Here is a 14,074-nt window from a genome sequence, read left to right on the forward strand (position 1 = left end):
ATGGAGCCTGAGATGCCGTTGTCGCTCACATGTGGGCCGTGCTTCAGACTCAGGACATCCTCTGCATGTGCCAATGCTCCATTGTGGGGCTTTCTGGTCTCACAGGGAGCAGGGGTGCTGAGCTGACTAGGCGATGGGGGCCTCTGTTTTCCTGACACGCTCTGAGGCTATCCTTCCAGATTTCCACATGGGGTCATCCTTTGACAATAAGAGTGGCCCACATGTGTACTCCTGGCGGCAGCTCCCATGTCAGGGTGCTGGGTTCTAGGATGAACATGGAACACTAGGGAATTCACGAGATCATCTGGTGCCAAGGTGCAGACTTTGTTTACCCCAGGACGAGTGCCGTTGGCTTTTCATTTTGCCCATCTAAGGAACCAGAAACTTTTAGAGGAGTAAGGGGCCACTATCTTCCTTCTAAAGGCAGCACAGGTGGTAGCCATTCCATGAAGTCCTCACCATGGTGGATTCTTGAGGCTCAGCCAGTGTAGACAGTGGGTACCTAATATACAGGGATTGGAAACTAGAGTAGGACCCAAAGCCTCTGTGTCATCTGTGTTGCTGTGTAGGCAGGGGGCATCTCCGTTTGGTGACCAGGGCATTCTTCCCTCCCATGCCAGTTCACACTTGTCCCTCTAAAGTTGCCAGGAAGCTTGATTTGCATTTGCCCCACTCATTTAACCTTAATGGACGATCATTCAATTCCATAAACATTTATTAGCTATCTACTATGTGCCAGGTACTGTGCTAAGTGCTGAGCATGCAGATGAGAAAAAGACAGTCCCTGCCCTCAAGAAGCCTAAAACCTAACGGAAGAAGCCGACTGGGGGAAATGATAATCCTAACTCCCATTTCATCAGTGATTTAGGGTCTGAAAACCCTCTTTCCAATTGTATTCCCACAAGGTGGGTGCTTCCGTTTTCCAAATAAAGAAACTGATACTTAGGGAGGTTAGGTCAGCAACCCGGGGTCACACAGCAAGCTGGAGACGGAGTTGGGCCTCAACCCAGGGTCAGCTGCTGCCATGCTCAGTGCTCTTTCCTGTGCCTGTAATGACTGTGGAGAAGATCCTGCTGGTGAGGAGAAAAGCTGAAAGCTCCATCAGTTGAATGGATCCAGATGGGTTCATTTACTTCCCCTGACAGGTTTCGCACTTTGGGTCCGTAGAATTATGGATTTAGAGCTAGAAGGAACCTCCAAAATCACCCAGTCCAAGCCTCTCATGTTGCAGATGAGGGGAGGGGGTCACAGGTAGCGGCAGAGGCAGGAGTTGAACCCACATCTCTGACTTTCCAGCAAATGCCCTCCTGTGGACCACCGCCATGAGTCTGGAGACGAGCCACATGAGCAGAGGGCGGGGCTTGACCACAAAATGTGTTGTGGGGGGAGAACTGACGAGGCCTGATGACTGATTGGATATATGGGATATGTAGAATGATCCCAAAGATGCTAGGTCACACAGGAGTGGAAAAGCCAGGATTTGAACCCAGGAAGCATGAAGTGGCACGGTGAAAATGGCTCTAGTAATAATCATAGCTCACATTTATGTAGCACCTACTGTGTGACAGGCACTGTGGTCAGTGCTTTACAATGACCATCTCATTTTTTATCCTCACAACAACTCTCAAAGATAGATGCTATTATTATCCCCATTTTACAGCTGAGGAAATTGAGGTGAACATTGATTATGTGACTTCTCCAGGGCCGTGCAGCAGGTCTTCCTGACCCTAAGCCCGGGGCTCCAGCCACTGTGCCCCCTAGCTGCCCACAAGAGTGCTGGATTTGGCATCATAGGACGAGGGTCCTCTTAATGAATCGGGTGTTGTCTCACTAATGTCTGGGCTGTCGTGTTTCAGGAAGGACATTGAGAAACAGGAGTTTGTTCAGGGGATCAGGTGGTAAGGGAAGTCCTGCCTTCATCCTGAGAGGTAGAGTGAATTGAAGATGGAGGTTCTTGGGGAAGTGTTTGAAGGGCTGTGCTGCGGGAGAGGGACGAGCCTTTGTGTGCTAGATCCTAGGTCGCAGAACCAGGAGCGGTGGGCAGAAGGCATAGAGGCCTGGTATCATCGAGAACTTCCCACCAACGAGACCTGTCCAAAACCAGAGCGGGTCACTGCCACCGGGGATGGGCTCCCCGGGATCTCACTGGAGGAGAAGGCTGGATGACCGCTTGGGAAAGTCCTAGTGGGGACTCCTTTACGTGGGAGGCAGACTAAAGGCTGCTGGGTCCCCGTCCGTGGGACGCTCACTCGCAGCACTAACCCCGAGAAGTTACTGAGGCATAGCTTGGTTTTGTTTTGTCCTCCCTAACAGAAATGCATTAGATTTAATCCAGATGCGTCAGTGTGGGTGGCGAAGCAGCGGATTCTCTGCACGTTGAACCAGAGCCTCAAAGACGTCCTAAATTATGGGCTGTTCCAACCTGCCAGCAACGGGCGAGATGGGAAATTCTTGGATGAGGAGCGGCTTCTCAGGGAGTACCCACAGCACGTGCCCAAAGGAATTCCTTCTCTGGAGGTATCCAGCGTGTAGAAAAGAGGATCAGATTAAAGCCCCTGGTGGGGGGTGGAGGGGGGGGAAGCCCCAGCTGAGTCCTTTGGACCTCATGCAAGTTCCAGATTCGAGACAGGTGGGAAGACTATCTTAGAAAGAAAAAGACACTTTATGGGATAAGCTGTCAGTCAGGAAGTCCTGAGTTCAAATCCTTCCACAGATACTTGCTAGCTGTATGATCCTGGGCAAGTCACTTAAATGAAATTTCTCTGTGTCTTATATTCCTTATCTATGAAATGGGAACAACAACGGCGTTTACCTAACTGGGTTACTGTAAGAATAAACGGAACTATATATGTGAAGTGTTTTCCAAATGTTAAAAGCCACCATCATTAGTAAAATTCACCCCCATCATTAGTATTGGGATTATTATTGGGGTATTTGGATTTTCTTGATAATTTCCAAATTCACCAGAGAAGGAGCTTGGGGCCAGGGGCCCAAGGAGAGCCTGGGTCCAAATTTCCCAATCCCCTGAGAGTACCAGGGGAAGCTGTTTTTCTCTTCCTTCTTGAATTTGGGGTTCTTTCTCTCTCCGCCCACGTTTATTCCTAGGTGATTCTGCTGGTCACCCCAGAAATGGGTTGATGAGCTTCTTGGTTATTGGTCAGTAGTAGGGATTTCCTTCCTCCCCCTTGCTGTTCAAGGACCCGAGTGTGGCCTCTGTCTCTGTGGGAGCAGCCAATGCTGTTCTGTGGTCTGGGCTCATCAGTCCCACGTTTCAGCCTCGTCAGAAGAGCAGGTGGGACACAAGGCTGGCTCCTCTACTTCAGGAAAACAATTGTCCTTCCCCAGTAGGCTCCCCACAAACCCTCCTGTGTTACATCCTGCTTAATCCCTTCTTCTGATAACAGCCCTTCAGTAAATTGTATTGAAATGTGTTCACCTACACTGTTGTGATAACTGCTGTGATATGAGAAGGGGAAATCACCAAATGAGCCCTTGTGGACCTGTCCACTCCCTTCCACTAGTCTGAGCAGAAGAATGAGGCTAAAGATTAATAACCACGCCCCTTCTGCCCTGAAACTCCCCGGGTGCTTCCCGAATTGTCTCGAAACTTCCTGGTCTGCCAGAATAAACGAGGCACAAGAACCCTCATTGGATTTCATTACCCCAAACAGGATCCCTGGCGAGAAAGGAATTTGGATTTGTCCTGAGTGACTCACTGTTGGGTGTTGGAGGGCAGGGGAAAGGGAGGAGGGTAGAAAGAATGGGATTATCTTAGAGAGAGTACTTTGGGTTTCTTTGTATTGGGATTTCTAGGCTCAGCTTTCCTGCCATCTGAGGCCAGTTACTTTAGAAGCAGACCACGGTCCATTTTTAAGCTCGTGTCCACCATCTGTCCTCCCGGACGGTGCTTGGGATACATGGAAAGTGCTGGGAAGAGGGAAGGATTTTCCTCATGGAATCATTTCCATTTCCCAGGAAAAAACAAAAACAAAGGCAAACCAAAAATCCCAGGTCATAGCCTTTTGAGAGACTCAGGCAGAGTGGAGAGCTCACTGTAAGCCTGATGAAGTGGGCCAGCACAATGATCCTCACACACTTCTGAATTTCAGCAATAATTAAGAAGGCTGCTACATGGGAGGAAGGGTTCCGTGTTTGGAAGGACACGTCCCATCCATAAAGAGCTTCCCAGAGCCTTCTGGTGTGCCGTGAATTGTTACATGAATGACGGGCATGCTCCTGTGTGAGCTGTCAGTGAACCAGAGAGTCAAACGCCTATGGTCCTGTCCTGAAAGCCAGGGCTGGGGATGGGGCAGGATTCTCAGACCAGGCTTGGTCTCAGCTGTTGAGGGGCACGAAAAAGCAGAACTCTGAATGTTTTAGAGAAAATGATTACCAAGGTGATTATCACCTCCGGGATACATGAGTCCTTTATGGAGAATCATTGGGAGTCTGATGTTTTGGGGGCGCCCTGGAACAAGATTGATTTCTGGCTGCGTGCCCACATCCCTCCTTTCTTTAGGCTCAGCGTGTGTGAGGGAAAGATAGGAATGAAATCGGCTTTTTGTCTCACCTTTCCCACAAAGCCTCCATGTGAAATGTTCTCTGTTTGATCTGGTTTCTGTTTTCTCAGTTCCGATACAAAAGGCGGGTGTACAAGCAAGCCAATCTGGACGAGAAGCAGCTGGCCAAGCTCCATACCAAGGTGGGTTGGTTCTAGGTGATGGGGCCTCAGTGGACTTGGATAATCTCAGAGTGCTTTCCCCTTAGTAGCTATCAACGAAGGAGCAGACATTTAGGCTCCAGGATTGGTGCTGAGTTCAAAACACAAGACAAAAAAGAAAACTAGTCAGTGAGCATTAAAAAAGTGCCTACTGGTGTCCTAGGCTCTATGCTGAGTGCTGGTAACACAAGACAAAAAACATTAACAAGCATTTATTAAGCGCCTCCTATATATGCCAGGTGGTGTACATTTTCAGAGGAGCCCTTTAAGTGCTGAATTTTCTTTCTCTTTCTTTTTCTTTCTTTCTTTCTTTCTTTTTCTTTCTTTCTTTCTCTCTCTCATTCTCTCTCTTTCTCTCTCTCTTTCTTTCTCTCTTTCTCCCTCCCTCCCTCTTTCCCTTCCTTCCTCCCTCCCTCCCTCCTTCCCTCCCTCCCTCCCTCCCTCCTTCCTTCCTTTCTTTTTCTTCATTTATTTCTTGAGCAGAAGTTCTTTTTGGGGTAGAGAGCACCTCCTTAACATTCCCTATGATGTCCTTTGGGAAACAGCTTGATGTACTGGACTTGGAGTTAGAAAAACCTGGGTTCATATCCCACCTCAGACCAGCTGAGTGACCCTCGACAAATCATTTATCTCCTCTCAGCCTCAGTTTCTTTTTTTGTAAAATGATGGCCTTTCTGCTACCTTCCCGGTCTGTGTCTGTGATGCCAGGATAATAGGTCAATCCATCTGACATCTCCTAAATACCTACTGTGTGCTTGTTCTTGAGCTTCCTGTTAAGGATAAAAAAAGGTGAAAGGTGGCAGTCGCTGCCCTTGAGTTGCTGAGAGCTCCAGAAGGAGGATCCTGCCAATCCCCAGCTAATATAAAATCAGACAGATGGAATGTGATGGAGCAGAGGAAGGAGACAAGGGGGTCCTGGCAAGTTTGAGGAGAGGGAGAATGCTTTCCGCAGGGTTAGAGTTGGAGAAGGTGCCCTCCGCTGGGCCTGGAAGAAAAGAAGGCTTTCAAAAGAGACATGGCAGATGGTTTGGACAAAGGTGTGGGGGAAGGAAATCTCTCAGTAAGGTCTGAGAGTCAGTAAAATTGTGCTGTGTTGTAGGCAGGGAAGGGAACAAGCGTTTATTAAGGTCCAGGGACTGTGCTTAAGTGCCTTACAAATATGATCTTGTTTGATCCTCACAACCCTGGGAAATGGGTACAATTATATCCCCATTTTTATGGATGGAGAAACTGAGGCAGACAGAAGTTAAGTGACTTACTGAGGGTCACACAGCTAGTAAGTGTCAGAGGCTGGATTTGAACTCAGGTCTTCCTAGCTCCAGTGCAGCATTCTATCCACTTCATATCCAAATTACCTCTAGTTGCTGTACAAGGCGTAAATGAGGACTTGTGTGAGATAAGGCTGAAGAGGCAGATGGGCGTCAGAGTGTCTTGTGTTATCTTCATCATATCATCATATTTCATGCCCTCCATATTCACCTGTGATTTCCAGAAGAGCAAGAATCTCATCTGAACTGAACTCTCTGTCTCAGCCAATATGGCACATGGGGCTCTGTATACACTAGGTCTGAGGTGAATGTTCGCTGAGTGCCGCACAATGCACGTGGTGGCTGAATAAGGATTATCTCCCTGTAAATTGTTGAGAACGTGGCTTGTGACTTACTGGTCTAGTGAAGAGTCGTGCACACAGTAGGGAGTAAATAAATGGTTTTTTAATGGTGGAGATAGAGACCCCAGAGGCCCCCAGCCTTTCACATAGCCATGTTTTTGGTTTTTTCCTTTTTCCGTCTCATTAGTGTCAACCATGGGTTGAGCTGTGTCCCATATTACAGACAGAGGCCTTCCCAGAGGGCTTTAATGGGGAGGAGGAAGGGAAGATGGCATCCCTGATGGCGGAATTCTCAGCAGCTGTAGACTGATCATCAGGGCTTGTGGACTCTGCTGCTTTTTTCCATGCTTTGCTCTTGGTGCTCAGAGCATCTGCCCTTTCCCTCTTAGAATGAAGAGACCAGAAGAGGAAATGCTCACTTGGTGTCTCTCAGGGAATTCTTGAGAATGCACCATCCCCATGGACTGACTGTCCTCTTTTTGGGTCCGCAGACAAACCTGAGGAAATGCATGGACCATATTCAGCATCATTCAGTGGAGAAAATCTCCAAGATGTTGGAGAGAGGCCTGGATCCCAACTTCCATGACACGGAAACAGGAGGTAAGTGGCTGCAAGAAGGGCCCTCACCAGCGCTTGGCCACAGTGTGCCAAGGGCTCTCTTTCATTTCTGGTGTGAAATACGCCTGTGTCCACATGTGCCTACACACAAGTGTTCTGTGGTTAAAGCCAACTCACAATACACCCTGTATCCCTCCGAATAAAGGCTGCACCTTTTGGTTCACAATCGTGAACCCATTTGACCTTGGAGATCTTGTGGACAAGCTGGGGACCACCCAGCTTGCTTCATGCCCCACCCCATTTCTAGTTCCTCTCTATGGGTCCTATACCCCAATAGAGTATAAGCTTCTCAAGGGCATGAACTGTCTAGCTTGCTTGTATTTGTATCTCTAGCACTGAGCATAATGCATGGCACCTTTTACTAAGGGCTTAGTAAATGCTCTCTCTATCTCCATCTATCTATATCCCTTTATCCATCTCTATCCATCCATCATTTATATAGTAGTCCATTTATAGAGCAATTATCTTTATCTGTCATCTATCTATATCTCTATTAATTTATCTTCTCTCTCTCTCTCTCTCTCTCTCTCTCCCTCCATCCATCCATCCATCCATCCATCCATCCATCCATCCATCCATCCATCCATCCATCCATCCATCTACCCATCTACCCATCTACCTGCCCATCCATCTCCCTAGCAACTCTTTCTTCTCCTTTTCACTGCCAAACTCCCAGAGAAGGGCATCGAGAGTCACTGCCTCTATTTCCTCCTTTCCCACTTGCTTCTCAGTCCCTTCTAATTTGTTTGCCGATCTCACCGCTAAAGGGAAACTGCTCTTTCCAAGCGTAATAATGATCTCTTAATCACTTGATCCCTTGCTGTTTCTCAGTTCTCAAATTTCTTGACTTCTCTGTAGCATTGAATTTTCTTGGCCAAACTCTTCTCCTGGATGCTGTCTCCTCCTTGGGCTTTTGTGGAACTGCTTCCTCCTGGCTTTCTCACTTCTCTACCCATTTTTTTTTTCAGTCCCTTTTGCTGGATCCTCATCTTCTAATTGTGGCTGTCCCCCAAGGTTCAATCGGGGATTCCCTTCACTTCTCTTTCTCTCCCTTCTCTTATTGAGCCTATGGGTTTGATTCTCATCTTTAGTAGATGATTCCTGGCTATCTGCATCCATCCCTTGACTCTCTCCTGAGTATCAACCCCATTTTGCCAGTTGCCTGTCATAATGCAAGTCCCATTTATGCTTCTAAGATACCTGAAAGTCAACATATCTAAAACACAGTGCACTATCTCTCTCCCACCCATCCCAAACTCACTCACCCACTCCTCTTCCAAACTTTCCCATTTCTGTTGAGGGGCATCACCAACTTTGCCATCATGAAGTCATCCAAGACTCTCTTCTTCTCCTTCTCCCTTCATATCTAATGAGTTGCCAGGTTTGGTTGATTTCACCTCGCTGATGTTTCTGGTCTCCTTTCTCTTCTTCCCACCCACAAAGCCCCCAAACTCTAGTTCAGATTCCCATCCCCTCTCATCTGAGACTATTGCGGTAGCCTTGTACTTGGACCTCTCCTCTCCTACACTGCAGAGTCTCCCCTCTCCAGTCCTCCTCCACATGGTGGCCAAGATAATCTTCCCAAAGGACAAGCCTCACCTCATCACTTTAATGCTTGAGAATCTTCAGTCACTCTCTATTGTCCTTGGATCACATGTAGGTTACTCATAGTACCAGACCCTTGGTGCTGGGGCTCTAGCCGATCTTTCTAGACTTACTGCACTTCCGTCCTGTCCATGCCGGTGTCCCAAACAAACTGACCCCCTTGCTGTTTCCCAGACTCACCTTTTCCTTTTCTGTCTCTGTTATCCCCCATGCCCCAGAAGCCCTTTTCCCTCCTCATCTCAGCCTCTTCAAATTTCAAGCTCTCTTCAAGGCTTAGCTCAGGTGCCATGTCCTAGGAGAAACCTCTCTGGATACATTAAGGTACTCTCTCTCATTCTCTAATCATGACAGATATGCCTGCCTATGAGGCAGTATTCCATAGTGGTCAGAAAGCTGGATTTAAAGTCCAGAAGACCTGGGTTCAAATCCTGCATTGGTAGAGGGAGTTTCCTCATGTGGGAAGCTCATATGCTAATGAAATCAGAGATACAAATCCCTCTCTATATTTACCAATGTCCAGATTGTTCTTCCCAGTAGAACAGAAGCTCCTTGAGGGCAGGAACTGTTTGCCTGAAGTTTGGTGTCCCCAGTGTTTAGTCTAGTGCCTTATAGAAGGAACTCGATAAAGCTTGGTTGGATTGAATAGAAATAAAAGTATTGCAGGAATGAAAGGAATTGGAGTAAAAGTGACAAAGAATAGTCATGATAAGAAATAATCAAATCTTTATTTTAATGGGAAAACAAATCAAATGATGCACAGTATATAGAGTTTTCCTATGATTTCCCCACCCGGGACTTGTGATTTCATCTCTTCTCGCTACAGGTTATGATCTTAGAGCTGCCTAGAGCTCTGAGGTTGTGACTTTCCCAGCCCACCTGTATCAGAAGTGGGCTTTGAACCCAGGTCTACTTGGTGAATCCAAGACCAGGCTTTCCTCCACTATGCCATCACTGCCATAATGTCCTTCTTTTTTTAGGTAATCTTGTCGAATTATATTATATTTTATTTTTACTTTTCAAAGATCTCTCCTTTAGGGGGTGTTCAGGCTGTATGGCCCCAGAACCCCATCAGTACCCAGGAGGAGAATGAACTCCTTTCTGATAATTCTTATCTACCCCAAGGGATAAATCCTTGCCATCCCTACCTCTGATTCTTCTGAAAGCTTAAATTCATTTCAATCCAGTTACTAATAGCAAATTAGTGTTCTACTCTGCTATCCTTTGCTGGTTTCTGGGGTTTGAACATATTCCAATTATAGGTCAAACACATTCCTAAAAAAAAAAAAGCATGAATTTCTTTTGTATTTATATCTCCTTCATTTCTGAATATTCCCTTTTCTTCCTTAGCGAAGTACTAGGCACAAAGTAGGTGAGTAATAAATGCTTATTCCCTTCTCTTCCATCCAGTGAGCCATCCCTTATAAAAATAAAAAGAAGCCAGGGTGAGGGGGATGCAGTTTAGCAAAATCCACCACTCAGTCTACCAAATTTGACAGTATGTGTTCACTTTTACCTCCACAGCCCTGCACCTCAGCCAGGAAGGGTAGAAGATTTCTTTTCTGGCCTCTTCCCTAGGGCCAAGTTTTGTCATTGAAATTAGGTAGAATTGAGATACATTCTGTGTTTCCTTTTACATTGTTACAGTCGCTGTGTATGTTGTTTTCTGGATTCTACTTACTTCTCTCTGTGTCTGGTCATGAAAGTCTTCTGATGATTCTCTGAATTCTTCCCCAGTGTATCCTTTACCTGCCTGACTTGGGGACCATGTGTGTCCAGTTATGCGGGCCTGTGTGGGGCGCCATGTGGCATTGTAACCATTCGCCCGTTTGGGATCCCTTTCTACTGTCTGTCTTCAGAAAGCAAGAACACTTTGTTCTCTGCATCCTAAGGCTCAGAGGGACTTCCCGACTTCCCTACTGCTTTGTTGAGTCATCTAAGATCATGGGGTTTGGAGAGGGAAGAGGCCTTAAAGTCTATCTAACCCAGCCCCTTCCTTTTACAAATAGAGAAGGTGAAGACTTGAACTAGAGACATACTGGAGTCAAATAGCTCGTTAGTCATAGAACTGACACTTGAACCAGGTTCTCTGACTCTAGATCCTTGATGCTAATTAAACTGCATTAACAGTCATTTTTACTCTCAATTTCTTTCTTTCTTTCTCTTTCTTTCTTTCTTTCTTTCTTTCTTTCTTTCTTTCTTTCTTTCTTTCTTTCTTTCTTTCTTTCTTTTTCTTTCTTATCTGGCTCCATCTGTCCATCAAGAATCCCATGTTCTAGGAATGGAGGGGTCGAACATACATTTATTAAGCTCCTGCTGTGTGCCAGCCATTTTGATGGGCACTGAGGATGTGGAGCTGTGATTTCATCCCCAAAGGGATCTCCCACACGCAGAAACTTCCTCCTCTGATGCCAATCTGTGGCCTCACCTATAGCTTGTGATCTTGGACAGCTGCCTGTAGCGCCAAAGTTTAGATAACTCCTTGTGATTAACAAATCGTTGGTGTCAGAACTGTTGAACACCCATCTCCCTGCTGCCATGGCTGCCTTCTCACTACCATGTCACCACACTGCTTCTTTCCATCCAACTTTTTGAAGGGCCAGTGGAGACAGCCGACTGACAAACTCTGAAGAATTTTGTTATCCTGCATCAATTTCTTCATGTTGTCATCACCTTGGGGCTATCCCTGATCTCCTCTGCCTCCCAGTTATTTTAATGGAGATTGTATGGGTGGAGGGGTAGGTCCATGGTCAGTTTCATGGCCACCAAAAGGGACTAGATCAGTTTCCCCAATGTGGCCTAGACTTACAGTAACCTTTGTGATTGGCATGGACTCCTACCGAACTGGCCAGCCCCTAGCCCCATCCCCCACCCCTGCCCCCAATTTATTTGGGTTTTTCATGAGCTGTTGTATAGTCCACCTGTCTGCCTTTTATTTGTGGAGGCTGCTTACTGTTCCCTGAACCAGGCATTCCTTTTCTGTCTTTTCCTTTGTACAGGCTCTCCTGCATGTCTGGAATGCCCTCCCTCTTCTACCTCCCTGAGTCCCTGACTGTTTCAAGACCCAAATACAATGCCATCTCCTCTGGGCAGCCCCCTCACATTATCTTGTGTGTACATGCTTGAGTCTATGTTCTCTGCACCTTTGCAGCTGAATGTAGCTTCCTTGAGGACAGGGACTATGCTACTTTTTTTTTTTATCTCTGCTACCTTGCACAGTGCCTGGTATGCAGTAAGTGCCTGATAAGTATTTGTTGGATTCAAGCGTAGAGCTTTAATTTTATGATTGTCACTCGACTGCCCCTTATTTATGAGTGTATGTAGAGAGAGGGAAGGGATAAACATTTATGTAACACCTACTATGTGCCAGGCACCACAGATATGATCTTATTTAATCCTCACAACAGCCCTGCAAGGTAGATGCTACTTCTGAGGTTTCCTCTCTGCCATTTTAAAGGCCAGAACATTTTGGCTTGGGGTCTTTCCCAAGATTCTTGGGTCCCTTGATCACCAACTTGGGCTCATAGCCCCTCCTGCCAGTTTTACCATCCCTTCTCTCCCCAATTCTCCTGGGTGGCAGCGGCCTTCTTCCCGTACCACTGGCTCATGTCACTGGGACAGTCTGTATTCTATAGGTGAGACCAGGTGAGCTAAGGCAAGAGAAGAAAACATTTGATTTGAATGACAGCTGAGGAGATAATTAAAACCCAGAGGTAGAAACTGTCGATAAGAAAACATAAAAAAGTAAAAACCAGTGTGTTTATAGAGGCCTGCCAGGTACCTGTTTGGGATGCAGATTTCATGAAGTTAATCGCAAAAACACCAGTAGAAAATGACTCTTTGCCCCCAGTGTCCCAGACCCAGGGCTGATGGGAAAGAGCCATACCACGTGGAATAGTGGAGAGAGACTCTTCTGTGCCTTCCTTCTCTGGATTCGAAGTATAATGAGCATCATCTCAAATACAGTGTAACTCGCCAACTTTTCTTTCTCCCTGGGCCTGTGGACCACAAATGAAAACATGCCCCTGCCTCCTCAAGGGTTGGCCTTAGCTCCTGGACTTCATGCTCATAGAACATCTTTCCTAAGTTGATTCAGGGTAACCAAACCCTTTGAGTTTCCTGTTCCAATTCAGCTTGTTTCCTTGACTCTTGGTACCAAGCAGTGATGGATTTCACTCATGGGTCTGCCCGTGTGCAGATGAATAGAATCAGACTTTGTTCCAGGAGCTCTGAGCAAAAGCATAGATTCTTGTCAGAATTACTGGTCTTTATTTTGCTAGAAATATATTGATCAGGGTGGCGTGGGGGATGTTTGCAGGAGACCGCAGCTCAGGGACAGACCTGTCAGGTGTCTCCATGTGCAGTTGACTTGGCAGCATAGAAATTATTTTATGCTCAAACTCGTTGCCTTCAATGTCAGTACTTTCCATTCTCATCACTGAAATGTATTTGGGTACACTCTTAAGGGGCAAGTAGGTGGTGCAGTGGGTAGAACGCTGGGCTTGGAGTCAGGAAGACTCATCTTCGTGAGTTCAAATCTGGCCTTAGACACTTCCTAGCTGTGTGACCCTAGGCAAGTTGCTCAACCACTGTCTGCCTCGGTTTCCTCATCTGTAAAATGAGAGAATTGAACTTGATGGCATCTAAGGTATCTTCCAGCTTTACATCTATGATTCAGTGACCTACCTTTATAAGGTGGTAAACATGATTAAAAGAGTTAATTTATATACGTCTGCTTTGTCATGGAATTGTAGAAACTGGTGAGTATAAACCCAGTAAGCATCCTTGCCAAATGCTGACATTTGTGTGTAGGAATGGATTTTCAAAGGTGCCATCAGAAGCAAGTCAACTGGCCATGACATTTTATACCTCAAATTTATGTGTGTATGTATGTGTGTACATACACACACGCACGTATATATTTATCTATGTGTATACATACACACACGTATGTATATATTTATATCTATGTGTATACACACACACACGCACGCACACTCAAATGTAATAAATACTCTGAGGCACTTAACTCTCACTCTCAGTCATGAGTTGAGCCCCCAGAACTCATGTGTCACATACTCTCAGGACTAGTGGTGGTTGTCCTGAGGATTTAGGGGCTGTCTTTCTTAGTGCTATTGATGTGAGCCCCCATCAGTGAGTGTCTCACTTTGATTTTCATCTTAAAAATCCTTTAGTCCATTAGACTTAAGTGATTCCTAGAATAGAACATTTACTAAGTTGCATAAGAACCACTGAATAGGTTGGTACAAAACATTCTCCTCCTCCCTCCTAAAAAAAAAGTCTGTAACAAATGAGCATGAAGAAGCTTCTTTGCTGGACTCCTTGTGAGGCTGTAAATCTGTATCCAGTTTGTCGTGGGCTCCTAATGCACACACTGCCCACAATCCCGAGGGAAGATTCTCGGCATGCTGATGAAAAGTCCTAAATACTCTAGAGTTGATTCTAGACCCTTTGAAGCTCAAAAGGTTCACTTCCAGCCAGTGGTGGGGTACAGGGAAGGAGAC

General features: G+C 46.2%; 1 protein-coding gene across 4 annotated transcripts in view; it reads left to right on the top strand.

Moving 5' to 3' along the window:
• The window catches only part of SHANK2 (SH3 and multiple ankyrin repeat domains 2), a 712,956-nt gene that overhangs the window by 96,467 nt on the left and 602,415 nt on the right, over positions 1-14,074 (top strand). For all 4 annotated transcript variants that reach the window (XM_027856171.1, XM_027856170.1, XM_027856172.1 and 1 more), the window contains exons 4-6: positions 2,314-2,517; positions 4,631-4,702; positions 6,821-6,929. In XM_027856171.1, the coding sequence (XP_027711972.1) occupies positions 2,314-2,517; positions 4,631-4,702; positions 6,821-6,929 (385 nt within the window). The remainder of the gene's footprint in view (positions 1-2,313; positions 2,518-4,630; positions 4,703-6,820; positions 6,930-14,074) is intronic.

This window comes from Vombatus ursinus, unplaced genomic scaffold (assembly GCF_900497805.2).
Source record: "Vombatus ursinus unplaced genomic scaffold, bare-nosed wombat genome assembly UNPS02011369.1, whole genome shotgun sequence".
Taxonomy (NCBI): Eukaryota; Metazoa; Chordata; class Mammalia; order Diprotodontia; family Vombatidae; genus Vombatus; species Vombatus ursinus.